Source organism: Leucoraja erinacea, chromosome 2 (genome assembly GCF_028641065.1).
Source record: "Leucoraja erinacea ecotype New England chromosome 2, Leri_hhj_1, whole genome shotgun sequence".
Classification (NCBI taxonomy): domain Eukaryota; kingdom Metazoa; phylum Chordata; class Chondrichthyes; order Rajiformes; family Rajidae; genus Leucoraja; species Leucoraja erinaceus.
This window is the reverse complement of record NC_073378.1, coordinates 122,841,174-122,867,557: the sequence shown is the minus strand read 5'-3', so window position 1 is coordinate 122,867,557 and position 26,384 is coordinate 122,841,174. Positions and strand designations below refer to the sequence as shown.

Below are 26,384 nucleotides of genomic sequence, written 5' to 3'. Positions count from 1 at the left end.
GGTGCTTCAGTTTCCTCACACACTCCAAAGACGTGCAGGTTTATAGGTTAATTTGCTTGGTATAATTGTAAATTGTCCCTAGCGTGTGTAGGATATTGCTAGTGTACGGGATGATTGCTTGCTGGCGTGGACTCAGTGGGCCTTAACGCCTGATTGCGTGCTGTATCTCTAAGCTAAACTAAACCATTATTGTCATATGTACCAAGGCACAGTGAAAAGTTTTTTTTTGTTGAGTGCTATCCAGTCAGCAGAAAGGCTGAAACATGATTACAATCAAGCCATCCACACTATATAACCATATAACAATTACAGCACGGAAACAGGCCATCTCGGCCCTACAAGTCCGTGCCGAACAACTTTTTTTTCCCCTTAGTCCCACCTGCCTGCACTCATACCATAACCCTCCATTCCCTTCTCATCCATATGCCTATCCAATTTATTTTTAAATGATACCAATGAACCTGCCTCCACCACTTCCACTGGAAGCTCATTCCACACCGCCACCACTCTCTGAGTAAAGAAGTTCCCCCTCATATTACCCCTAAACTTCTGTCCCTTAATTCTGAAGTCATGTCCTCTTGTTTGAATCTTCCCTATTCTCAAAGGGAAAAGCTTGCCCACATCAACTCTGTCTATCCCTCTCATCATTTTAAAGACCTCTATCAAGTCCCCCCTTAACCTTCTGCGCTCCAGAGAATAAAGACCTAACTTATTCAACCTATCTCTGTAACTTAGTTGTTGATCTCTGTAACTTAGTTGTTGACCACACTCTGGGTTAAAACCCTACAACTCCCTCCTTAACAGCACTGTGGGTATACCCATACCTGAGGGATTGCAGTGGTTGTGTAAGGCACCTTCCCTTGGACATTGTGGCGGGGCAATTAAATAGACAATAGACAATAGGTGCAGGGAGCACCTTAGACAATAGACAATAGGACATTCAGCCCTTCGAGCCAGCACCGCCATTCAATGAGATCATGGCTGATCATCCCCAATCAGTACCCCGTTCCTGCCTTCTCCCCATATCATCTGACTCCGCTATTTTTAAGAGCCCTATCTAGCTCTCTCTTGAAAGTATCCGGAGAACTGGCCTCCACCACCTTCTGAGGCAGAGAATTCCACAGACACAACTCTCTGTGTGAAAAAGTGTTTCCTTTTGCTGGCTCACCTTGCAAAGCCCACATCCCGTCAACGATAATAAAAGAAAATGTGGGTCTTTGTTTCTCACCAGTCTCTTTCTTTCATGCCAAAGTGCTTGATCTTCTCTTCACTTCCTCCAGCCACCACCTGCAGCCAGCGGGAGTGGGCAATGCTCACCTTCGCCATCTGTGCGTAGATGCAGAAGCAGCAGATTGGCGTCGCCTGGTTGCTGTGCGGCACCTTCATCAGCACCTAGTCACACACAGTGTCACAGAGTCACACAAAGTGTCACAGTCAAAGAGTTGTACAAACATACACAGTCAGAGTCATGCATAACAGTTATAGTCATTCACTTTGTCACAGACATAGTCACAGGGTCATGCATACAGCCACCAAATCATAGACATGCATACAGTCACAGATTCTCACATATAGTCAGCCAGAGAGTTATACACTCACAGTCATAGCCTTACATAGTCACAGACTCATAATCTTACATACAGTCACAGTCATAAATACAGTCACCAAGTCGGTCATACGTCACAGATTCTTACATATAGTCGACCAGAGAGTTATACACACACAGACTCATAGCCTTACACAGTCAGAGTCATAGCCTTACATACAGTCACAGACTCATAGTTTTACATAGTCACAGTCATAGGCTGTATGACTGTATGAGTCATACATAAGAGTTATAGTACAGTCTAGAGTCAGAGTCGGTTTGTCAAGGAGGACTCTCTCTAACTTCTACAGGTGCACAGTAGAGTGCATGCTGACCGGTTGCATCGTGGCTTGGTTCGGCAACTTGAGTGCCCTGGAGAGGAACAGACTACAAAAAGCAGTAAACACTGCCCAGTCCATCATCGGCTCTGACCTTCCTTCCATCGAGGGGATTTATCGAAGTCGCTGCCTCAAAAAGGCTGGCAGTATCATCAAAGTCCCACACCATCCTGGCCACACACTCATCTCCCTGCTATCTTCAGGTAGAAGGTACAGGAGCCTGAAGACTGCAACAACCAGGTTCAGGAATAGCTACTTCCCCACAGCCATCAGGATATTAAACCTGGCTCGGACAAAACTCAGAACATTAATAACCCATTATTTGTTATTTGCACTTTATCAGTTTATTTATTCATGTGTTTTGTAGTCAATGCCTATTATGTTCTGTGTGCTGGAGCAAAGCAAGAATTTCATTGTCCTATCAGGGATACATGACAATAAACTTGAACTTGAACTTGAGTCGTACATAGTGTCATAGAGTCACACGGTCTAGATTCACAGATTCATTCATGCAGTTATAGAGACATACATACAGACAGACACACCTTGTCCATGCCGACCAAGTTGGCATTCTGGGATAGTCCCATTGGCCTGCATTCCACCCATATCTCTGTAAACCCTTCTTATGCATATTTCTGTCCAAATGTATTTTGAAAGTCATAATTGTATCCATTTCCAAAGCTTCCTCTGGCAGCTCATTCCAGTTACGGACGACTGTGAGTGAAAAAGTTGCCCCTGAGGTCCTTCTTCTATCTCTCGGCTCTCACATTAAGCCTGTGCCCTCTAGTTTTAGAATCCTCTACCCTGGGAAAAAGACTATGAGTGTTCATTTTATCCATGCCCCTGGTGATCCTGTATACCTCAATAATGTCACCCCTCAGCCTCCTCCACTTCATAGAACAAGGTTCCTGTATATCAACCTCTCCCTAAAACACAAAGCCCAGGTGAGTCTGGTGAATCTCTTCTGCACCCTTTCTATCAATGCCATCTTCCTGTAAATAGACACAAAATGCTGGAGTAACTCAGCGGGACAGGCAGCATCACTGGATAGAAGGAATGGGAGACTTTTCTTCAGACTCGACCCGAAACGCCACCCATTCCTTCTCTCCAGAGGTGCTGCCTGTCCCGCTGAGTTACTCCAGCAGTTTGAGTCTACATTTGGTTTTAACCAGCATCTGCTGTTCCTTCCTACTCCATCCTTCCTCAGCTGGGCGACCAGAACTGGGCAGACTACTCCAAGTGTGATCTCACCATTGTCCTATGGTTAATTCCCTTCCCAATGAAGGCTAACGTGCCAAACGCCTTCTTAACCACCCTGCCCAACTGAATCGCCACTTTCAGGGAACCATGTACTAACTACATTGTCATCCAAACTGATAGCATAATTAAAAATATGGAACGAGCTGCCAGAGGAAGTAGCTGAGGCAGATGCAATAAAATTTAAAAATCACTTGGACTGATACATGGATAGGAAAGACCTAGAGGGAATGGATCAAACGTGAGCAAGTGGGACTAGCGTGGATGGGGCATCTCGGTCAGCATGGCTGAAGGGCCCGTTGTGATGCCGTATGACTCTCTAAGAATGGAGCAGCACTGACCTCCATGGGGTTGGTGAGGGAGTTGGCCTTCAGGAGATCCCCTTGGTCTGTCAGCACCAGCAGGGCCTCTCGGGGTAAGCAGTAGTCCAGGCTTACCACCCGCTGGCCCTGCTCCAGCAGCAAGGTGGAGTGGACGTCTCCGGTCTCCGGGGAGATGAGCCGTGCCGTGCCGTCGTCACAGGAGCAGGCTGCCCGCAGCGGGAAGAGGCTGGCCAGGGAGATGTGGTCGACGTTGATGGACCTCACGGCGTGGCCGATGGACATGTGCCGGCGGTACAGACGCTCGATGCTCCAGAGGTCCAGCTGCTGTTTTGCGTAGGTGAAGACATTGTCCTCCCCCGGCACCGTGCCCAGGCAGGTGATGGTCACGCCCACCTGGATCTCTCCCACCTGATCTACCATCTCCAGGCTCCACAGCCGCAGGCTCCCGTCCTTGGAGGCTGAGAGGAGGCAGGGGCCGTCTGGGTAAGCTGCAAGAGCCGTGACAGGGCCTGCAGGGCAAACATTCAACATCTGGGTCTATTCCAGGCACGTTCAGATCACAGACATAGGGTTAAGACCAGGGTGGAAAGATTTAATAGGAAACCGAGGGGCAACTTTTACACGCAAAGTTTATAATTTAGTTTAGAGATATAACACGGAAACAGGCCCTTCGGCCCACCAAGTCCACGCAGACCAGCAATCAACCGTACACTAGTTCAATGCTACACGCTTACGGAAGCCAAATAACCTACAGACCCGCACGTCTTTGGAGCGTGGGAGGAATCAGGGAGAACCCAGTGAGAACGTACAAACTCCACACAAGCAGTACCCAAGGTTAAGATGGAACCTGGGTCTTTGGTGCTGTGAGGCAGCGGCTCTACCCGCTGAGCCTCTATGCTCCTGTCCTGAGGCGCTTTACCAGACCCAACGTCAGACAAAAGAACCACATCAGGGGAGGGGTTGAGCACAGTTTTCACAATGCAGCATGCTTTCTTACATGAGTAGTAATCTAGGAGGCCACTCAGCCCATCAGGACCATGCCAACTCATAGGATAGCAATCCCTTCAGTCTCACCTCCCATTTCAATGTACTCTCTATCTCTCTCACACACACACACTGATCAATTCCTTTTTGATTTTGTTTCCCCATAACCCACATAAAGGTCACGTTACAGAAACTAATGAAACTAGCAGCATGAAAAATAATGTGATGTCATGCACTTCAGTGCACACAAATCAGTCAAGCAGATCATTTTCTATATGGTCAAAAAAAACAAAGTCACCTGTGGGTCAGGCAATATCTGTGGAGGGAATGGACAGTCGATATTTTGAGTCAGGACCCTTCAGACTGATTCATAACATAATCAAGGACCATTTTTTCACCCTGGTCATTCCTTCTCCTCCACCTTCCCGTTAGACAGAAGATCAAACTCTTGAGAGCAAGTATTTCCAGATTCAGGAACAGCTTCTTCTCTGCTTTTGAATGATTCCCCCACAAGCTAGGGCGTAGTCTGGGTCACCCAATCTACCTCATTGTAGTCCTCACTTTTTTCTACCTGCACTTTCTTTGTAACTGTAACACTATAATGCTGTAACACTGTACTCTGCATTCTATCTTTGTTATCTTTGCACTACCAGTTGTACTTGTCTATGGTTTGATTGTACTCACAGAGAGTATAATTAGCTTCAGTGCTGTGACCGCTGTGATCAACACCGTCGAGCTGCGGGACTGTGGAGCGGCCAGCCGCGGGCGGCGGCGCCGACTTTAACATCGGGAGCCTCGGAGCACCAACCGACGCGGCCCTGTCGGCTTCGGAAAGCCACGGACTCCGGTAGGGAATCGGCCGTTCCAGCCGTCCCAGCCGCTGTGAGGACTTTCCCGACGCCAGAGCAACAACCACCCGGCGAGAACGGCCAGGAACATCGGGCCTCCGTAGAGGCAACTGGTGGAGGCCTCAATAGGCCTGACTATGGGAGAACTGGGGATGGAGACTGGACATTGTGCCTTTCCCCACAGTGGTAACCATTGTGGGGGGATGATTTTTTGTGTGTAAATGATTATTTTATTGTGTCCAATATGGCTGCCGGAAGGGAGAGAGTACGCTGGCGCGCTTTAGCTGCCGCTGCCCTCTCTTCATATTGTGTTTTTGATTTTTGTCTTTGGATTGAATTCTGTCTTTAATTTGTGTACTGGTGATGTCTTTACTATTTATTTCATTCCGCTTACATGTTTTTACTCTATTTGCTAAATTTTGTAAGGTGTCCTTGAGACTCTTTTTTTTTTTTAAATTTTATTTTTATTAGCAGTACAGTAAATCACATTAATACATCGCATATATCTTATTACATTATGTTGTACCACTTCATTTTTTGAGCTTTAAAAAAGATAGAAATAAAAGAAGTAAGGAAAGTAAGCAAGAATCGTGAAGGTGCAGGAAAGTGTTGGGAGAAGAGAACCCCTTAGGGAAGGAATTAGAGAAGGAAGTAAAGAAAAGAAATAAGACCCTAGAAAGAAAAGAAAAAAAAGAAGAAAGGAAAATCAATCGCTCTATTGTAACACAAAACTCTGCAAAAAAGGATATACCAACCGTGTTTTTATTAAAAATTTATTTTATACCCCCCGTTACCAGGTCCTGGTAGCCTTTATGTTTTAACTTATTATTGCACCTTATGCTTGTAATAGTTCCATAAATGCAGACCACGTCTTTTGGAAGTGATCTGCTTTGCCTGCTAGGAGGAGTCTCATCTCTTCCAAGTGTAGTGTTTCGAACATGTTTGAAATCCACATTTTTGTTGTTGGTATTGGAGCATTTTTCCAAAATTTAAGTATAAGCTTTTTTCCCATTATTAGCCCATAATTAAGTAAGTTCTTTTGAAACATATTTAATTCTGGGTTACCTTCCGATATTCCAAAAATGATCCATTCTACTTTGGGTAGTAGTTTTGTTTTAAATAATTTTGTAAAGATTTCAAATATTTCGTTCCAGAATTTTTATACAGAAAACAAAAGAGTGCGCTATGTTAGCTTCTTGTGACTGACATTTATCACAAATGGGTGAGACATTGGGGAAAAGTTCATTTATTTTAGTTTTTGAATAATATAGTCCTTGAGACTCTTGAAAGGCACCCATAAATAAAATGTATTATTATTATTATTATTAGTTTAGCTTGGTTTAGTGATAAAGCACGGAAACAGGCCAATTGGCCCACCAAGACCGTGCCGACCAACAATCACCTTGTACACTGGCACTATCCTACACACTAGGGACAATTTACAAATTTTACTGAAGCCAAATTAACCTACAAACCTGCACGTCTTTGGAGTGTGGGAGGAAACCAGGGCGCCCGGGGAAATTCCATGTGAAAAGCTGAGGAAATTCAGCGGGTGAGGCAGCATCTATGGAGCTAAGGAATAGGCAAGGTTTCGGGTCGAGACGTTCTTCAGACTGATGTCGAGTTGGGGGAGGGGGGAGAAGGGGAAAAAGAAAGGAAGAGGCGGACACAGTAGGCTTGTGGGAGAGCTGGGAAGGGGAGGGGAAGGAGGGAGAAAGCAAGGACTATCTGAAATTGGAGAAGTCAATGTTCATACAGCTCAAGTGAAAAATCCTGGTGCCTTGTAGATGATGGCTATACTTTGGAGAGCCAGGAAGTGAATCAGACACTCCATGACAATCAGTCCCTGACTTGCTCGTAGTCAGCATTTGTCAGACTAATCCAGGTAAGTTTCTTGTCATTGTTTACTAGGAAACAAGGCAGCCTAGATGTGTGTGATTTCTTACTCGTGCCCAATGTGATGGTTCAGTCATTTATTTACCCCCCACCCCTCCCATCCGCCCACGGGCAGAAACTCTGGCTGCTGAGACAATCAGGTCTCCACTCACCTCGGTGTCCGACAAACATCATCTGAAGGTTCCAGTTTTGATCCCATACTTTTACATTCCCATCCCGGGAAGAAGTGGCCACACATCTCAGTGTCGCCACGATGGCGATTCCAGTGATTTTCCTGATGGGAATGTTATAATGTTAGCCAACAGAAAGGTCCAGAGCCCACGCAGGCACACTGCAATAAACATCAGAGCCTCAACTGAACAGCTGTAACTGTATTGTGTAGGAAGGAACTGCAGATGCTGGTTTAAACCGAAGAGAGACATAAAATGCTGGAGTAACTCAGTGGGACAGGCGGCATCTCTGGAGAGAAGGAATGGGTGACGTTTCAGGTCTGAAGAAGGATCTCGATCCGAAACGTCACCCATTCCCTTCTCTCCAGAGATGCTGCCTGTCCCGCTGAGTTACTCCAGCTGTTTGTGTCTAGCTGTGACTGTATTCATTGGGAGAGAAAACTAGCTTGGTGATAGGAGTAAGAGGGCGGTTGTGGAAGGGTGGTTTCTCAGAATGGAGGCACCGATTGGAGCGGTGGAACACAGGGATCGCTTATGAATCGCCCGTCGCTTGTCATATATAATTAAAGATTTGGATGAGATCGTATATGGGGCGTGATCAGTTAGTTTGTAAATGATGGCCAAATTGACGGTGTAGTGGACAGCGAAGAAAGTTGCCCAAGTATCTAGATCAACTGGGAAAGTGGGCAAGGGAATGGTAGATGGAGTTTAACTCTGACAAATGTGAGATGATGCAATTTGGGAAGTTAAACCTGGACAGGAATTAATTGAGTGAATGGCAGGGTTCTGAAGACCAGAGAGGCCAAGAAGTACAAGTACATAGTCTCCTGGAAGTGGCAACACACATAGGCAGGGTATGAAGAAGGCACTTGTCACGCTGGCCTTCATCAGTCGAGTGTAAAAGTTGTGAATCTCATCTGGCATGCAGGCAGGCAGGCATACAAAGCATAGGTTAGAAAATGCAATAAAGCTAGAAAAGGTGCACAAAAGATTCATAAAGAAGTTGCCTCGATTTGAGGGTTTGAGTTACGGGGAGAAACTGGACAGGTTGGAGCAGTTATCCTGAGCAAACAAGGTTGTGAGGTGTAATGATGGTCTATAAAATAATGAAAGCCATAGATATGGTAGTAGACAGAGTCCGTCTCCCATGGGAGGAATTGTTCTTTGGTTAGGTCATAAGATCATAGGTGATAGGAGTAGAATTAGGCCATTCGGACCATTAAGTCTACTACGCCATTCAATCATGGCTGATCTATCTTTGCCTACCCCATTCTTCTGCCTTCTCCCCATAACCTTTGACACCCGTACTAATCAAGAATCTATCTGTCTCTGCCTTAAATATATCCATTGACTTTGCCTCCACAGCCGTCTGTGGCAAAGAATTCCACAGATTCACCACCCCCTGACTAAAGAAATTCCTCCCCATCTCCTTCCTAAAATTTCTTCCTTGTATTCTGTGGCTATGATCTCTAGTCCTAGACTCTCCCACGTGGAAACATCCTCTCCGCATCCACTCTATCCAAGCCTTTCACTATTCTGTACGTTTCAATGAGGACACCCCTCATTCTTCTAAACTCCAGATCCAGTGCTGTCAAACGCTTGTATGCATTTGTTAGATGGATGTGGAGGCTTTGGAGAGGATGCAGAAGAGTTTTATCAGAATGCTGCCTGGATTTGAGGGTGATAGCTATAAGCAGATGTTGGACAGACGGACTGTTTTCCCCGGAACGTCAGAGGTTGGGAGGAGACCTGATAGAAGTTTATAACATTATGAAAAGCATAGATAGGTCAGAATCTTTCACCCAGTGGAAATGTCAAAGCTAGAGGGCCTTCAAGGTGAGAGGAGGAAGGTTTAAAGGAGATGTGCAGGGAAAGTTTTCTACGCAGAGAGTGTTGGGTGCTGGAACGTGCTGCCGGGGGTGGTGGTGGAGGCAGCTACAATAGCGGCATTTAAGAGGATTTTAGATAGATGCATGTACATGTAGGGAGTGGAGAGCTATGGATCATGAGCAAGAAGGAGAGATTAATTTAACTTGGCATCAACTCGGCACAATCATTGGGCGGATAAGGACCTATTCCTGCCTTATGTTTTATGCGCTATTAAAGGAGGGTGTAGAACTAGAGGTCAATGGCCGAGGACAAGAGGGAGGACTTTTAAAGAGAATTTGAAGGGTAAATGTTTTCAACAGGGTGCTGTTGCTACCTGGAATGAGGTGGTAGAGGAGGTGTGGAGAGGTGGGAGAACCTCCAGGCACGGAGGTGTGAGGTGCGGAGTGGGGGCGGGGGAACGACTGGGTGTGGAGACCACTTTAGACTTTAGAGACACAGTGAGGCCCACTGAGTCTGTGCCAACCAGCAACCACCCATACACTAATGTCCCTGTCCCACAGCGGTTCCCGGAGGTTGCAGGTGGTTGCCTGAGGTTGCAGGTAGTGGAAGCAGGTAGTGAGACTAACAAAAACCTCCGGGAACCGCACGGAAACCTTGGGTGGGGCGCAAAGTCTCCAGAGGTTTCCGTTCAGGTTTACTAAGTGGGACAGGGGCATTACGCTACCCTACACACTAGGGACAATTTCACCAAAGCCAATTAACCTATCCGCACATCTTTGGGATGTGGGAGGAGACTGGAGCAACCAGAGGAAACCCACACAGTCATAAGTCATGCCAACTCCACACAGCCAGCCCCCGTAGTCAGGGTCGAACCCGGGTCTCTGGTGCTGTGAGGCAGCAACTGTATTGGTGCGCCATCGTGCCGCTCTAACGTGGGGGGTGGGGGGAGCCTCTAGGTGCAGGGATTGGGGGGGGGGATACCTCCTGGGGAGAAATGTCCTGGTGCGGAGGAGAACTAGCCAGGTGTGGGTTTACCTGCCGTGCAGGTGTTTCTTGTAGGAGAGGAGAGTTCCCTTGGTCAGGTTGAAGGCAGCGACCCCGGTGCAACACACGGCATAGCAGCGCTGGTCGATGGTGGCTGCCGGCATGGAGGCAGGGCACCTCTCCAGCACCAGGTGGGTGAAAACATCCTCCTGGGTCAGCCCGTCGGTGACAACGGTGCCGCATAAAAGGTCCCGGCAGCCGAAGAAGAAGTGCCAGCAGCAGACGTTGCCGGCACCGGCGGTGACGATCTGGTTCAGGTCCTGGTTGTAGCAGCAGCAGGTGACGCTGTGGCCGGCCTGGTTGACGGAGAGGGTCTGGAAGTCAGAGCTGAGCACCTTCAGCTGAGGGCAACGGTTCCAGCCCACGTAGCGGTCGATGTGCTGGGCGTAGACCAGCCCCTCCAGCGGCTCGCGCAGGCTCAGCTCCAGGGTCTTGCGCCCATCACTTTGGTAGATGTGCACCTTCGTTTTGGACACCATGCAGACAAACTCCTTGCTGACCACGTTGAACATGATGTGCTGGATGTCCCTCTTGAATCGCACCCGCTGCACAAGCTGTAGACCGTGCTCCAGCTCCAGTGGCTTCCAGTCCGTCCGTCTGATCTGCAACAGTACAGGACAAGTGGGGTACAGACAGCCAGAGGTTGAGCTTCATTACAGTCACGGGTACCGAGACAGAGTGAGAAGCCTCGTGTTGCATGCTATCCAAACACATCAGATAATATATCAGGCCAGCAGCATAATCAAGGACGAGTGTCACTCCAGTCACTCCCTCCTCCCCACTCCCATCAGACAAGAGGTACAGACTGTGAAAAGGCGCACCTCCAGATACAGAGACAGTTTCTTCCCAGCTGTTATCAGGCAACTGAACCATCAACCAGAGAGAGGCCCTGACCTCCTATCCACCTCATTGGAGACTTTCAAACTGTCTTTAATTGGAATTCACTGGATTTTACTTTGCACTAAACACTATACCCTCTATCCCCTATCTGTATACTGTAGACAGCTTGATTGTAATCGCATATAGTCATTTGCTGACTGGATAGCACGCAACAAAAGCTATTTACTGTATGTCGGCACATATGACAATAATAAATTAAAATAAATCCAATCAAGTCACTCAAGTATAATAGGTCGAGCAACGGGGAAGATACAGAGTGCCTTTTTTTGTAACCCAGCACCCGCAGTTCTTTGTTTCTGCACTACAAAGTCTATGTCCGCAATGGGGTAGAGGTGAATCGGACAGTCCATTAGCTTAGGTAGGCTTTGCTACTGTCATGTGCGTAGGTTCCATAGACAAAGTCCAATGTCCACAATGGGGTGGAGGTGAATCGGACATTACCCAAGCTTATGGAAAGACAGTTCAGCATCCTGATAACAGGGAGGAATAAGCTGCTGCTGGTGGCGTGCACTTCCAAGGTTCTGTACCTTCAGACGGACAGGAGCAGGGAGAAGAAGGAATGACTGGATGGGACAAGCCTTTGATATTGTTGAAACAAGGAACTGCAGCTGCTGGTTTACCAAAAAAAGACACAAAATGCTGGAGTATTTCAGCAGATCAAGTGGCACCTCTGCAGAACCTGAAGAGGTGAAGTTTTGGCTCGTGACCTTTTTACAGACTTTCAGATTATGGTGGTTGCGTTTTCGATGCAGTGTGAAGTGTAGATGGTTAATGGTGGGAAGTCTGAACAGAGAATTATATAAGCAAGGGCGGCATGGTGGCGCAGTGGTATAGTTGCTGCCTTACAGCGCTGGAGACCCGGGTTCGATCCCAACTACGGGTGCTGTCTGTATGGAGTTGGTACTTTTTCCTGGGTGGGTTTTCTCCGAGATCTTCGGTTTCCTCCCACACTCCAAAGACGGACGGGTATGTAGGTTAATTGGCTCGGTGTAAATTGTCCCTAGTGATGTAGGACATTAATGTGCGGGGATCGCTGGACGGCGCGGACTCGGTGGGCCAAAGGGCCTGTTTCCGTGCTGTATCTCTAAATTAAACGAAGCATGGCCGGAAAGGCTGTGAGGAACATAGAACACAACATGACATGGAACTGAGCCGGGCTGAGGGGCAGTGAGCAGAGGGGCAGGAGGCAGGTCTCATAACATAAAACACTCCAGCACAGGAACAGCCCCGTTGCCCCACAATGTCCGTGCCCAACATGATGCCAAGTAAAACGAATCTCCTCTGTCTGCTCATGCTCCATATCCCTGTATTTCCTGAATATTCATGTGTCTATCCATAAGCCTCTTAAACGGCACTATCGTATCTATCTTCACCACCAACCTTGGCAGCGTGTTCCAGGCACCCACCACCCTCTGTGTAAACAAAAAAATCCCTGCACATCCCCTTTAAACTTTTCCCCTCTCACTTTAAAACTATTGTCTCCAGTATATGATATTTCCACACAGGGAAAAAGGTTCTGCCCGTCTGCCCCTCAACCCCCAACAATCCAGGTCTGTCCGACCTCTTCTTGTACCTGGCACCCTCTAATCCAAGCAGCATTCCAGTAAACCTCTCTGTACCCTCTCCAAATCCTCCATACCCTTCCTGTAATGGGGTGCAATACGGCAAATACAGCCTAAGCTAAGTTTTATAGAAACAGTGGCCCCATAGCAGAAGCGTCCACGTCGCAGGGCTGGAATCTGGAAGTATCCTGAGCTAATTCTGCTACCACCATCATCTATTGCAAGAAGTGATGGCTTCCACTGATTGTCGCCGGAAGCTTGCGGCCTTTTCAGGACGGACAATGACAGCGAGGTCAACATTTGTAACAAGATGGACACGAAAAGAAGAAGAATAGAGAGTCAGAGCCCTTTTCCCAGGATGAAAATGTCAAAGACTAGAGGGCACATCTTTACAGTTAGAGGCGGAAGGTTTAGAGGAGATCTATGAGGCCTGTTTTTTTTTTAGGCTGACTGAAACGCAAAGTCAGGGGAAACAGTGGAAGTAGATTCAATAGCCATGTTTAAGAGACATTTAAACCGACATGTAAATAGGCTGGGAATGGAGTGATATGGATCATGTGTAGGCAGATGGGATTAGTTTAAATTTCCATTATGGGCGGCACACACATTGTGGGCAGAAGGGCCTGTTCCCGTGTTCCACCGTTCTGTGGAACAAACTTGGATGCAACTTTCCCTGGAGTTGCCCGGGGACATGTTGTGGCCAGCCCATGCCTCAGTTGGTCAGAAGAGTCTCACTCAAGACCACAACCATGGCTACGAGGTGCAGAGCTGAGGGAGCGCTGCACTGTCTTGAGACCATGAGCCGATTGCCTGACCTATACCCAGAGAATGAAATAGAAACTGATATATTTACAACTTCTATAAGATATTGGCCAGATATACGGATTTATTTCCGCAAAAAATTGCAGTAATTGTGGACGCAGCCAGACCATCACGCAAACCAACGTCCCTGCTATTGATTCCATTTATACCTCACGTTGCCTCTGCAAGGCCAGCAGCATAATCAAGGACAAGTCGCACCTTGGCCACTCCCTCTTCTCCACTCTCCCATCAGGCAAACGGTATAGAAGTGTGAAAACGCACACCTCCAGATTCAGAGACAGTTTCTTCCCAGTTGTTATCAGGCAACTGAATCATCCTATCACAACCAGAGAGCAGTGCTGAACTACTATCTACCTCACAGGTGACCCCCAGACTATCTTTGATCAGACTTTACTGGCTTTACCTTGCACTAAACATTATTTCCTTATCTAGATCTAGACACTGTAAATGGCTCGATGTATTGTCTTTCCACTGTCTGGTTAGCACACAACAAAATCTTTTCACTGGTCCTCGATACACATGACAATAAACTAAACTGAAATAAACAAAACTAAACTGAACTGGGATAAGAAGGGTTTAGAGGGATATGGGACAAGGGCAGGCAAATGGGACTAGTCCACTAAGCCAGATCAGCAATGCTGTATGGCTCAAAAAGACACAAAATGCTGGAGTAATCACAGTGAGATTGTTTTTTTTTGTGTACACAAGGTACACAAAGAGTTGCCACGTATAGGGTGTCAACAAAGTTATAAAGTGTTCCATTTAGTCCCCAATGGTCCACCTTTGTTCCAATGGTTGTGGACGGCAGCCCAACACCGGGTCCCACTTTGTTCTCTCGGCAGCTACCCATGCCTTGCTCCCATCGTTCTCGGCGGCCCCCCAATGCTGGGTTCCCCTTTGTTCTCCTGGCGGTCCCCCCATGCCGGGCCCTTCTTTGTTCTCAGCGGCACATCCGACCCACGCACATCCAACCGTGGTCCCGGCCGACCCCCCAACACCCACATGGCACCATCCGATCCGCAGCACTCACATGGCCCCTGCTGACCCCCAGCACTCATGCAGCCCTGTCCGACCCCCATCATCCACGTGGCCCTGTCCGACCCCCATCATCCACGTGGCCCCGGCCGACCCCCATCATCCACGTGGCCCTGTCCGACCCCCATCATCCATGTGGTCTCATCCGAACCCCAGCACCCACGTGGTCCCGGCCGACCACCATCATCCATGTGGTCCCATCCGAACCCCAGCAATCATGCGCCTCTGGCCAACCCCCAGCATCCACGTAGCCCCGGCCGACCCCCAGCACCCACGTGGCTCCATCCGACCCCCAGCACTTATGAGGCCCCAGCCGACCCCCAGCACAACCCGGAGGAAGCTTTGTACCTTATCTATGGACAAGTGAATAGCTGAGCTCAGAGTGGACCACAAGTGCCGGGCTTTGGAGTGTACCGCCTGGTCCTCCCCTGTGTTTGCTTCAGTCATGTGATGGGCCGGCTGGTTGGCCCATACGGCAGCTTCACAAGAGATGGGAGAATGGAAAAAGGCTTAAACACAGTAATAAAGTGGCCCCTGATCGAAACATTAACTACGTTTTTCCCTCCGCGGATGTTGTCTGACCTGCGGAGTGTTTCCAGCATTTTTTAGTTTAGTTCAGATTTCCAACGTGCAATTTTTATTGCTTCTAAAATATAATTTGACAAGGTTTCTTGACAAAACAATAATCGAATATCTCAGTGAGTCAGAAGAGGGGAAACATTTTCATTTTCAGTGGAGCTTAAGAGGGTTTAAAGATAACGAAGGCAAGCGATCATGGATGAATAGAGGGAAGATCAAGAGATCTGGGTCAAAGAGAGAGAAGAGGAAGTGAAGCAAATGAGATAGAGCAGGTAAGGCAGAGAAAGAGGCATAGACACATAAAGAGACAGAGACAGAGAGAGTGAGAGAAAGAGAGAGAGAAACGGTGAGAGACTGCGAGAGAGTGAGAGAAAGAGACTGCGAGAGAGAGAGTGAGAGAGAAACAGACAGACAGAGACTGACAGAGAGAGACAGTGAGAGACAGGGACAGAGGGAGAGAGACCGGATGAGAGAGAGAGAGAGAGAGAGACAGACCGACAAAGAGAGAGACATGGAGAGAGCGAGACAGAGGCAAAGACACAGAGAGAGAAGACTAAGCCCCCTAAGTACCAGAGGGTAGAGGGAATAGAGAAAGGGATGCGAAAGAGGAGTTGATAAAAGAATAAGTACAGAGAAAGAGACGGAGACAGACGGAGACAGTCCCGAAGCAAGTGATTGGTCACTTAGGATAGAGATGAGAAAACTCTTCAATAAGATAAATTTTAGAGGACCTAAAGGGGAACTGTGCAGGCTCACTCACTGAGTCAGTTGTGGACAGGAAGTGAAAAAGCCTCAGATGTGAAGTGATTCAAGTGGTCTGGGGTTAATGCGGGGTGGTACAGAGGTAAATGATCAAACATTATCTTATTGAGTATGGGGTAGGCTCGAGATCCAACTCCTGCTGCTATGTTGCTTGTGTTGTACAGAGTGGGAGCAGGCGAGGGGGTAGAGGGAGTGGAACGGAGCACTCACCCGCCTGGCTCAGCATTTCTGGGGATTCCATGGCTTTGCAGTCCTACGCAGCAGTCAGGATGATGATTACGGCACGGTCTCCTCACATCATCATGTCCTGTGCAAAATGGAGTCAAGATTAACGCTCGTTCCTGTGTCTTCAACGTGGGAAACAGCTTCTCTGGCAGCTTGTTCCATATACCTACCACTGTCTGTGTGAAAAAGTTGCCCCTCAGGTTCCTTGTCAATGAACAACTAGTTGTCTACTGCAACTAGAGAACGGTCCTGATCTATTATCTATCGCATTGGAGACCCTCAGGCAGACGTTGATCAGACTTTATTGGCTTTATCTTGCACTAAACGCAATTCCCTTATCATGTATCTGTACACTGTGAATGGCTTGATTGTATTCACGTATTGTCTTTCCGTTGACTGGCGTTGGTGTGCTTTCTTGGTTGTTGTTTCAATATGGGTGGTCCATAAAGATTCAAGAGGATGCTGTGGACTCATAGAATCATACAGTGTGGAAGCAGGCTCTTTGGCCCAACTTGACTACTCTGACCAACATGCCCCATCTCCACTAGTCCCACCTGCCTACTTTTGGCCCAATCTAAAGCTTTCATATCCATGTCTAAATGTTTTTTAAATTTTGTGATAGTACCTGCATTAACTTCCTCGTCAGTTTGTTTCATACACCCACCACCCTTTGTGTAAAAATGTTGCCCCTTAGGTTCCTATTAAATCTTTCTCCCTCACCTTAAACCAATGTCCTTGGGTTCTAGACTCCCATACTCTGGGTAAAAGACTCTGTGCATTTAGGAGTGGAGGGTTTGAGTTACAAAGAGAGGCCAAATGGACTGAAACTGTGTTCCTTGGAGTGAAGGACGTTGGCAATTACTTTATAAAGGCATGGATAGACACAGTCCCTTTCCCAGGATAGGAGAGTCTAAAACTAGAGGGCATAGTTTATGTGCGAGGTGAAAGACATAAAAGGGACCCGAGAGGCACTGTTTTCACACAAGAGGGTGGTGGTACTTAGAATGAACTGCCAGTGAAAGTGGGCACATTTACAATGTAAAAATGTTTAAGAAGGAACGGCAGATGCTGGAAAATCGAAGGTAGACAAAAATGGTGGAGAAACACCAGCATTTTTGTCTACCTTTACAATGTTAAAAGATTAGTTTAGTTCATTGTCACGTGTATCGAGGTACAGTGAAAAGCTTTCTTGTTGCGTGCTAACGAGTCAGCGGAAAGACAATACATGATTACAATCGAGCCATCAACAGTGTACAGATACATGATTCAAGGAATAAGATGAATAACGTTTAGTGCACGATAAAGTCCAGTAAAGTATTTGACAGGTGCATGGATAGGAGAGGTTTTGAGGGATATGGGACGCCCAGCAAATGGGACAAGCTCAGGAAGATATCTCAGTCAGATTGGGCAAGTTAGGCTGAAGTGATGTCTAACTCCATGAATTATTGATTAAAAACTTAATCTACTTCTCCAGATTACAGCTGATTTAATCAGTTACAAATGACTTAATTACAAAAGTTTATAATCATTGTTGTGATGAGGAACTTTGGAGCTTGAGAATATTCAGCCCTTCCAAGCTGCTATGCCTTGGCGCCATATAGAAGGTACAGAAGTGTGAAAACGCACACCTCCAGATTCAGGGACAGATTCTTCCCAGCTGTTATCAAGCAACTGAATCATCCAACCACGACCAGAGAGCAGTGCTGAACTACTATCTACCTCATTGGAGACCCTCGGACTACCCTTGATCGGACTGTGCACTAAACATTATTCCCTTATCTATCTATACACTGTAAATGGCTCGATTGTAATCATGTATTGTCTTTTTGCCGACTGGTTAGCACGCAAGGCTTTTCACTGTACCTAGGTACACGTGACAGTAAACTAAACATATCACATGTCCTAGATTTAAAACTATTGATTAATTGTGTCTGAAATTGTGTTTAACCAGATTCCGTGCCACGCCTGCTGTTTGGAAACGTGGGCATGTGGAAGTGACAAAATTAACCGATATTGCTGGAGAAACATGACTGATAGTGCCAGCACACAGCAGCAAATTAACCCATCACCAAATTAACTTCAATCATCATCGACCAATCTCAAACCTACCTTTCCAGCAGCTTCTCACAAACATGTAGTGGCACGGCACTTAGTCTTTAATCGGTTATTAACTAATTAAAAAACGCATTAGATGATCCCAGCCTCTCAAAACTATCCAATAGTGTTAACTAATTTCCCAGTTAACATTAAACAGTATCAGATTCTCAATAATTTATCCCTAATCAAACTGCTCATCTCTTATCTCACCCTCTAACCAACCACATCTCTTGACAAAGAGTCTTCAGCAAGCTATTAAATTTTCCTTAAAACTCTCTATTTAATGTTATATTTCTAATCTCTCACGATGTAGTCTGTAATCTAAATTACCACAATTTTATATATCAATATATCAGTGTTAGTAACCAATGTCCCACTTGTTTTCCAAATAAATGTTTACTAACCTAATCTAAATCCTTAATATATTTCCTTTGATTGGTTAAAAATCCTTGACTAAAAACTGTAATCTTTCAATAGATTTCATTTAATAAGCAACAAATCCCTGATATTTCCTGATTGTTAAATAAAGTTTACTCTGTTCGGCATTGTATCAACATTGTATTAACCTGCACCTAATATTACAATAGCTACTGATTGATGAAATAATTATGAATTTGAATACTTAACCCAGTTTGTTACTCCAATGTAAATAATTAGCAGGATAACCAATATTTAAACTATCTGAGTCTCAGTATTTAACTGGCCAACTATTGCTTGCGCTCCCCAGAGTTGGTGTCAAATTGGTGCCAGGCTGCTTACTAGTAGTGCCCGATCTTTAACTAGCTGGTTGCCAAAGCTATCATCAACTTGTCCTAAATCGTTGATTAACTCTCATTAACCAGTATCTGATCTGTAACTTTGGTTGACAAAGCTATCAACAACTAGTCAGTCTCTGACACACTAAACACTATCTGATCTTTAACTAGCTAGTTGCCAAAGTTATCAAGAGTTAGTCCTCAGTTTCTGACTAACTCTCACTAATCAGTGCCTGATCATTAACTACCTGGTTACCAAAGTTCAAATTAGGTTGTGCCCAACCTCCAACCTAACCAGTTCGCGCTCGGACTAGCCAGTGCCCAGTCAGTGACCAACTCCAGCCACTGGCGGTCTCACTAACTAGTGGCCGGTCTGTGCCTAACTCTTACTAACCAGCCCCCCGCCGGCTGTGACCGGTAACCAGCGCCTAACCCGCCGGATGACCAGCGTCGCGCGGACGCTCCGGGCAACGGTTGCCGGGAGACGGGGCGCGCCGCCGACGACAGGCCACGCCCCCGAACACGTGACACTCCGCACGATCAAAGATCATAGAGCTCCATGATCTATGGACCACACCCCGCCCCCCCATCACGTGACTGCGTCCTGAGACAGCGACCACCCCCCCGTGACACGCCCCCTGACACTCCGGGCACACCCCGCCCCCCGTCACGTGACTGCGTCCTGAGACAGCGACCCCCCCCCCGTGACACACCCCACTCCGGGCACACCCCGCCCCCGTCACATGACTGCGTCCTGAGACACGCCCCCCGACACTCCGGGCACACCCCGCCCCCGTCACATGACTGCGTCCTGGGACATCGACCATAAACCTTGTGGCCGCGCAGTCTTAGAGCACGCCCCCGACATGTGACCACGACCAGTCTCCTCGCCCTCGACATGTGACCACGACCAGTCTCCTCGCCCTCGACACGTGATCACATCATCCTGGGACACAGGCACCGCCAGGAGGGAAGACGCTGCATCCAATGATTCAATTTATTGTCATTGTCAGTGTACAGTACAGAGACAACGAAATGCATTTTTAGCATCTCCCTTGAAAGGGAGACACAGGGCGTCGCGGTGTGCCCGCGCCTGCCGCCGTAATTACATTCCATTACAGGCAAAGGTGGGTGAAGTGTCTTGCCCAAGGACACAACGACAGTATGCACTCCAAGCGGGATTTGAACCGGCTACCTTCCGGTCGCCAGCCGAACTCTTAGCCCATTGTGCTATCTGACGCCCTACAATGGATTCATCTCTCCAAGGGCTCCAGGGGGGAGGTACATGCTCCTCACTCACTCACTGAGTGCGTGGAAACACAAGAACTGCGGATGCTGCAATCCTGAGCCAAAACACAAAATGCTGGAGGAACTCAGCAGGTCGGACAGCATCTGTGGAGGGTATGGTATGGTATGGCACTTTGTTTGCCCATCCCGAATCCATGCCAACCACCTGTTCGCATTAGTTTGATGTTATTCCCACTTTTGCTTTCACTCCATGCACACGGGGGGCAATTTACAGAGGGCCAATTAGCCTCCAATCAATCCCACATGTCTTTGGGGTGTAGGAGGAAACCGGAGCACCTGTAGGCAATCCGTACGGTCACAGGGAGAACGTGCAAGCTCCACACAAACAGCACCCAAGATCAGGATCGAACTGGGGTCTCTGGTGCTTAGAGGAAGCTCTACCAGTTGCACTGCTGTGTGTGACATCCAGGCCTCGCTTTAATATGAATAATAATCCTAATAATGAGAATAATAATCCTAAACCTAACTCGAACCTTAAACCTATCCGAGGCTGACCCAGAGGTCCTCCACAACGTTGGTTCTTTGCTGCATTCAGTTCCATCTTGTGGGAGAGCTGTTTTGTGGGAGGGGGCATCTTAACCACGCTCTCAGGTAGACACATTCCTTCTCTCCAGAGGTGCTGCCTGTCCTGCTGAGTTACTCCAGCATTTTGTGTATCTTTGGTTTAAACCAGCATCTGCGGTTCCTTCCTACACTTAACCACACTCACAGCCCAGTTGTAACTGGAGTAGAGTTTCTGCACGGCTCCCAGCCAGTCTTTAACTTATGACCTGCACTAAAATCACGCCTGCTCATATTTCAATTGTTATTTATAGGAGACAGAAGTTACTGCGAATGCTGGAATCTCATGTACTCCAAAGAGCTAGAGTAACTCATCAGGTCAGGCAACATCAGTGTACGATATGGATAGGCGACAACCCTGCCACCCTCGACTACAAGGTTAATTCCCGGGTTGGCGGGATATCATATGCTGAGAGAATGGAGCGGCTGGCCTTGTATGCTCTGGAGTTTAAAAGGATGAGAGGATATCTTATTGAAACATATAAGATTATTAAGGGTTTGGACACACTAGAGGCAGGTAACATGTTCCCGATTTTGGGAGAGTCCAGAACCAGGAGCCAGTTTAAGAATAAGGGGTAAGCCATTCAGAACGGAGACAAGGAAACACTTTTTTTTCACAGAGAGCTGTTTAAGAAGGAACTGCAGATGCTAGAAAATCGAAGGTAGACAAAAATGCTGAAGAAACTCAGCGGGTGCAACAGCATCTATGGGACATAAATGTTGTCTACTTTTCTCACAGAGTTGTGAGTCGGTAGAATTCTCTGCCTCAGAGGGCGGTGGAGGTCGGTTCTCTGGATACTTTCAAGGGACAGCTAGACAGGGCTCTTAAAGATAGCGGAGTCAGGGGATTATGGGGAGAAGGCAGGAACGGGGTACTGATTGGGGATGATGAGCCATGATCTCATTGAATGTCGGTGCTGACTCGATGGGCCGAATGGCCTACTCCTGCACCTATTGTCTAATCAATGATGGGTCCCGACCCAAAATATCACCTATCCTAGTTCCCCTGAAATGCTGCCTGACCGGTTGTTACCCGAGCACTTTGTGTTCTATACTATTTATAGCAGTTTGTTTTGCAACTCGTTCATCCACGGCTCCAACATTACCAGACGAGTACATTTCAGAAACATTCATTGGTTGGTTCCAGCACTTCACATGAGCCCGCTTGGCAGCTCTCCCACCGCTGGTTCAAGTTTCACTGCAGAGATTAACATTCCAATCCTCAAGTATTGCATTGCTACAAGTGCAGTAATTCCTGTGCTCTGAAACAGGGGGGACATTGCACTGTCTGGCAAAGGAGAGAACCAATTCCATCAGGCATTTTGATCATGGCAATAAGCGAGTTCGGTATTCTGACTGCGCATGCCCAGGTCATAGGTCACTCGCTATAAATATACTCGGTAGCTGTGCTGCTGCATTGTGTGCAGGCTTGCTTTTCGTCCATGATCGGGGTCGGGTCACCAGCGCTGTTGAGTTGCTGCTGGGCCGTCCACTGCCCTCTAACTCCCTCTTAAATATAGCCAATAAACTGGCCTTAACTACCTTCTGTGGCAGAGAATTCCACAGATTACAAACCAGCCTCCTTTCTATTGACTCCATTTTACCTCACGTTGCAAGACCAGCAGCGTAATCAAGGATGAGTCACACCCTGTCCACTCCCTCTTCTCCCCTCTCCCATCAGGCAAAAGGTACAGAAGTGTGAAAACGCACACCTCCAGATTTAGAGGCAGTTTCTTCCCAGCTGTTATCAGGCAACTGTACCATCCTACCACAACCAGAGAGCAGTCCGGAACTACTATCCACCTCATTGGTGTTCCTCGGACTATCCTTGATTGGACTTTGCTGGCTTTACCTTGCACTAAACGTTATTCTCTTATCATGTGTCTACACACTGTAAATGGCTCGATTGTAATCATGAATTGTCTTTCCGCTGACTGGATAGCACGCAACAAAAGCTTTTCACTGTACCTCGCTACACGTGACAATAAAGTAAACTGAGGTTGGACAAATATGGAATGTTTTCTCTAAGCCTCAAAGGATGCAGGAGATCTGATAGCACATTAAAATCATGAGGGGAATAATTCCTTTCACAGGATGAAAGGGATGATTTGTCAATGAGGGACGAATAGCTTTAAAGTGAGGGAGAAAGCTTAAACGGGGGTGTGCGGGGCAAGATTTTTTTTAAAACAGAGTTTTAAAACACACTGCCAGGGTGGTGGTGGAGGGACACAGTCAGCCTTTATTTTAGATAAACACATGGATATGGAGGGTGGATAACATATAGAGACAATGATTTGCTTATCTTGACATTCTGTTCAGCACATACATTGTGGACTGAAGGGTCTGTCCCTGGGCTGTTCTGTGTTAAATGGGATTAATGTTGATCGGTAAAGTATACAGCAGAGACATGGGGGGCTGAAGGTCCCATTTCTAAGCTGTACCCCTGATGAGTGCTGCATCTGGCACCCAGCCTCTCACCACAGCTGCAATGCACGACCACAGTGCTCTTTAGCTGCCCACACCATATACCAATCAACGCCATGTCTAAAACTGAAGGCAACATAATCAAACACATCCCAGTCCTTCTCCTTGATCCCGTCAGGCAGAAGGTACTAAAGCTTGAAAGTACGCACCACCAGACTCAGGAACAACTTCTCCCGCCCGCTCAGTTATCAGGCTTTTGAACGGTCCTTCCATAAGCTAGGGCACAGTCTGATTCACCTCTACCCCCTTTGCAGACATTGGACTTTGTCAATGGAACTGATTTCCACTCTACCTTGCTCCACATGCCAATAATAAACCTAAAACGAAGGGCATGGAGTTGTACAGTTTAAAAATGCACAGGGGACATGTATTTTAAAGATTTAATCCAACAATAACAAAAAAAAACAATCATCCTTCTTTAGGCAAGCAAACCAAGTTTTATTGGCATGGCGAGAGGTTGCTGCAAAGACCAGACATAGCCCTTACTTAATCAGTCAGTCATGGTGGACAGACGAGGACCGAGTGTCACAGGTCCCAGGACATCCAGCAGGTCAACTCAGTTTACAGAACCAGTGATCATCCCTTGTTAGTGAAGCTGCAGCAAGACGATGGCTGCTCGAGCTGCTGCAGAGTGGTGGCTGTTAGCTGACTGGGACTTGTGGCCTAGTTTAGCTATCTCAGCTGTCTTATTCTACAAGATATCAGATAGAAGTACAACAGCAGAGGGGGAAAAAAAGGACAAATCCTCCTGTCAGGGACATTGATGTAGTAAGAGTTGTGAGCCCATCACTAATCAAATTGGTTAAAGAATGAATATAATTTGTTTTAAATAAATAGTTTAGAAATAGCATAGAAACAGCATAGGCCCACCAACCATCCACCCTGGTCACACTAGTTCTATGTTATCTCACATTCTTATCCATCCCTGATACACCAGGGGCAATTTACAGAGGCCAATTACCCTCCAAATGGGACTCGCTTAGATGGGACATCTTAGTCAGCACAGAAGGCAGTTGAGGCCAGTTCATTGGCTATATTTAAGAGGGAGTTTAAATGTGGCCCTTGTGGCTAAAGGGATCAGGGGGTATGGAGAGAAGGTAGGTACAGGATACCGAGTTGGATGATCAGCCATGATCATATTGAATGGCGGTCGGTGCAGGCTCGAAGGGCCGACTCCTGTACCTGTTCTCTGTTTCTATGTCAGTAGGGCCAAATGGCTCGTTTCCATGCTGTGCAGCTCTGACTAATCGTTAGGAGTAGTTGACAACTCTTGTTACCACTGAATCATGCAAATGTCAGCATGGTTTAATGGACTAGCCCAGAATGGTACAGAAATTAGAAGACTACAAAATGCAGGAGGAACTTGGTGAGTCGGGCAGCATCTGTGTAGGGAAAGGACAGATGACACTCAAGGTCAGGACCATCCTTCACTACGCTCTGCGAGTATGCTTTGGGCTGAAATTGTCCCCAAAAGCAACTTAGACAAACTGCGGCTTCATTGCATCCAATAACTCGTTTACCCAATGCAATCCTGTGAAAGACATCCCAATATACAAATAATAAAATCAAAACAAAAAAAAGCACAGTAAGCGGATATAATTTGGGTTTACAACAGTTGGCTTGCATCAGTCAGAGGAGATCTGCGCAATACATAAGAGACAGCTCCCTCTTATTAATGGAGTAACAAGGAACTGCAGATGCTGGTTTACAAAAAGACTCTAGATGCTGGGGTAACTCAGCAGATCAGGCACCGTCTCCAGAGAATGATGCAGTGACGCAGTGGTAGAGATGCTGCAGGTGTTGTCTGTGCAGAGTTTGTACCCCCCCCCCCCCCTCCCCCCCGCTGTAACCATGCAAATTCTCTCCGGGTGCTCTGGTTTCCTCCCACACTCCAAAGATGTACTAGTTCATAGGTTCATTGGCTTCAGTAAAATTGTAAATTATCCCTAGCATGCAGGATAGCGCTAGTTTAAGGTGGGGGGGAGGGGGTGAGAAGAGGAAGAAACTGGGCGCGTATTCAAGTGGGCTGTTTCTGCACTGCCTCTCGAAAGTCTAAAACATGGTTAGGTGACATTTCTAAAGGGTCTGATGAATGTCATCTAACCATGCTTTCCAGAGATGGTGTCTAACCCACCGAGTTACTTCAGCACTTTGTGTCCCGATTACTAATGTGGCTCTTCACCACAACACATACATACACTCACAAAAACAATTCTGAATCACCAAGATCACCAAACTTCAGGCATGAGCTTCTAGTCTTAATTCCAATTGAAAGGTGCAATTGGGGGAAAACATGATGCTGGTGATGTATATATATTTTTAAACAGATGTTAAGACCAACTTTGCTCAAAGAATCTGCCTGTGGTTTCAACTACTCCAGTAAGAAAACACAAAATCCCAATAAATATGAACAGGGCATACAAAACAGAAAGTGCATTTTGTTTATCCAAACGGCTGCAAAAAGCTGTTGGGAACAGATTCAACTAATGTTTCACTGTGTCTGGCCGCAGACGTCCCAAATTTCAGCAAAGCTTCTGCAAGTAAAGGTTTAATTGCTCCATTGTCAGTACATAGGACAATTAAACACTCTTGACATCAGCAGGGTGTATAGACTGCACCAAAAGCAAGCAGTGGCTGAGATCAGCATGTTAAGATACTCTGTCGGATTCAGTCTAGGGATTAGATTCTCAGTCAGAGGGAACACAATAAATACACGCATCAAATGAAGAGGGGGGGGGGAGATATAAAACATGGATTATACCACAACCTGTGCGAGTGGTATACATGTATTAAGCCTGGTTGCCACCACTTGTTTCACCTACTTGCCCGTCAGCTGAATGGTTTGACCACCATTCAGATGTGGCATCTTATTTCAGTTGGGAGTGGGTGAGGGAGATTCTTTTAAGAGGGGGAAGTTCCTGAATGTATTTTAAAGGTAATCTTTGCCAGATAGACAGGGCAGCACAGTGGCAGAGCAAGCAGAGCCACCCTCACAGCGCCAGTAGATCCTGACCTTTGG

At 46.9% G+C, this 26,384-nt stretch overlaps 1 protein-coding gene across 2 annotated transcripts in view; it reads right to left on the bottom strand.

Moving 5' to 3' along the window:
• The window catches only part of wdr97 (WD repeat domain 97), a 75,576-nt gene extending 56,082 nt beyond the window's left edge, over nt 1-19,494 (bottom strand). For both annotated transcript variants that reach the window (XM_055664935.1, XM_055664943.1), the window contains exons 1-7: nt 18,270-19,494; nt 16,146-16,242; nt 14,943-15,073; nt 10,267-10,877; nt 7,384-7,505; nt 3,522-4,012; nt 1,229-1,392 (exon numbers count right to left, since the gene is read on the bottom strand). In XM_055664935.1, coding sequence (XP_055520910.1) covers nt 1,229-1,392; nt 3,522-4,012; nt 7,384-7,505; nt 10,267-10,877; nt 14,943-15,073; nt 16,146-16,176 — 1,550 coding nt within the window. In that variant the 5' untranslated portion in view covers nt 16,177-16,242; nt 18,270-19,494. The remainder of the gene's footprint in view (nt 1-1,228; nt 1,393-3,521; nt 4,013-7,383; nt 7,506-10,266; nt 10,878-14,942; nt 15,074-16,145; nt 16,243-18,269) is intronic.
• Nucleotides 19,495-26,384: the final 6,890 nt, after the last annotated feature.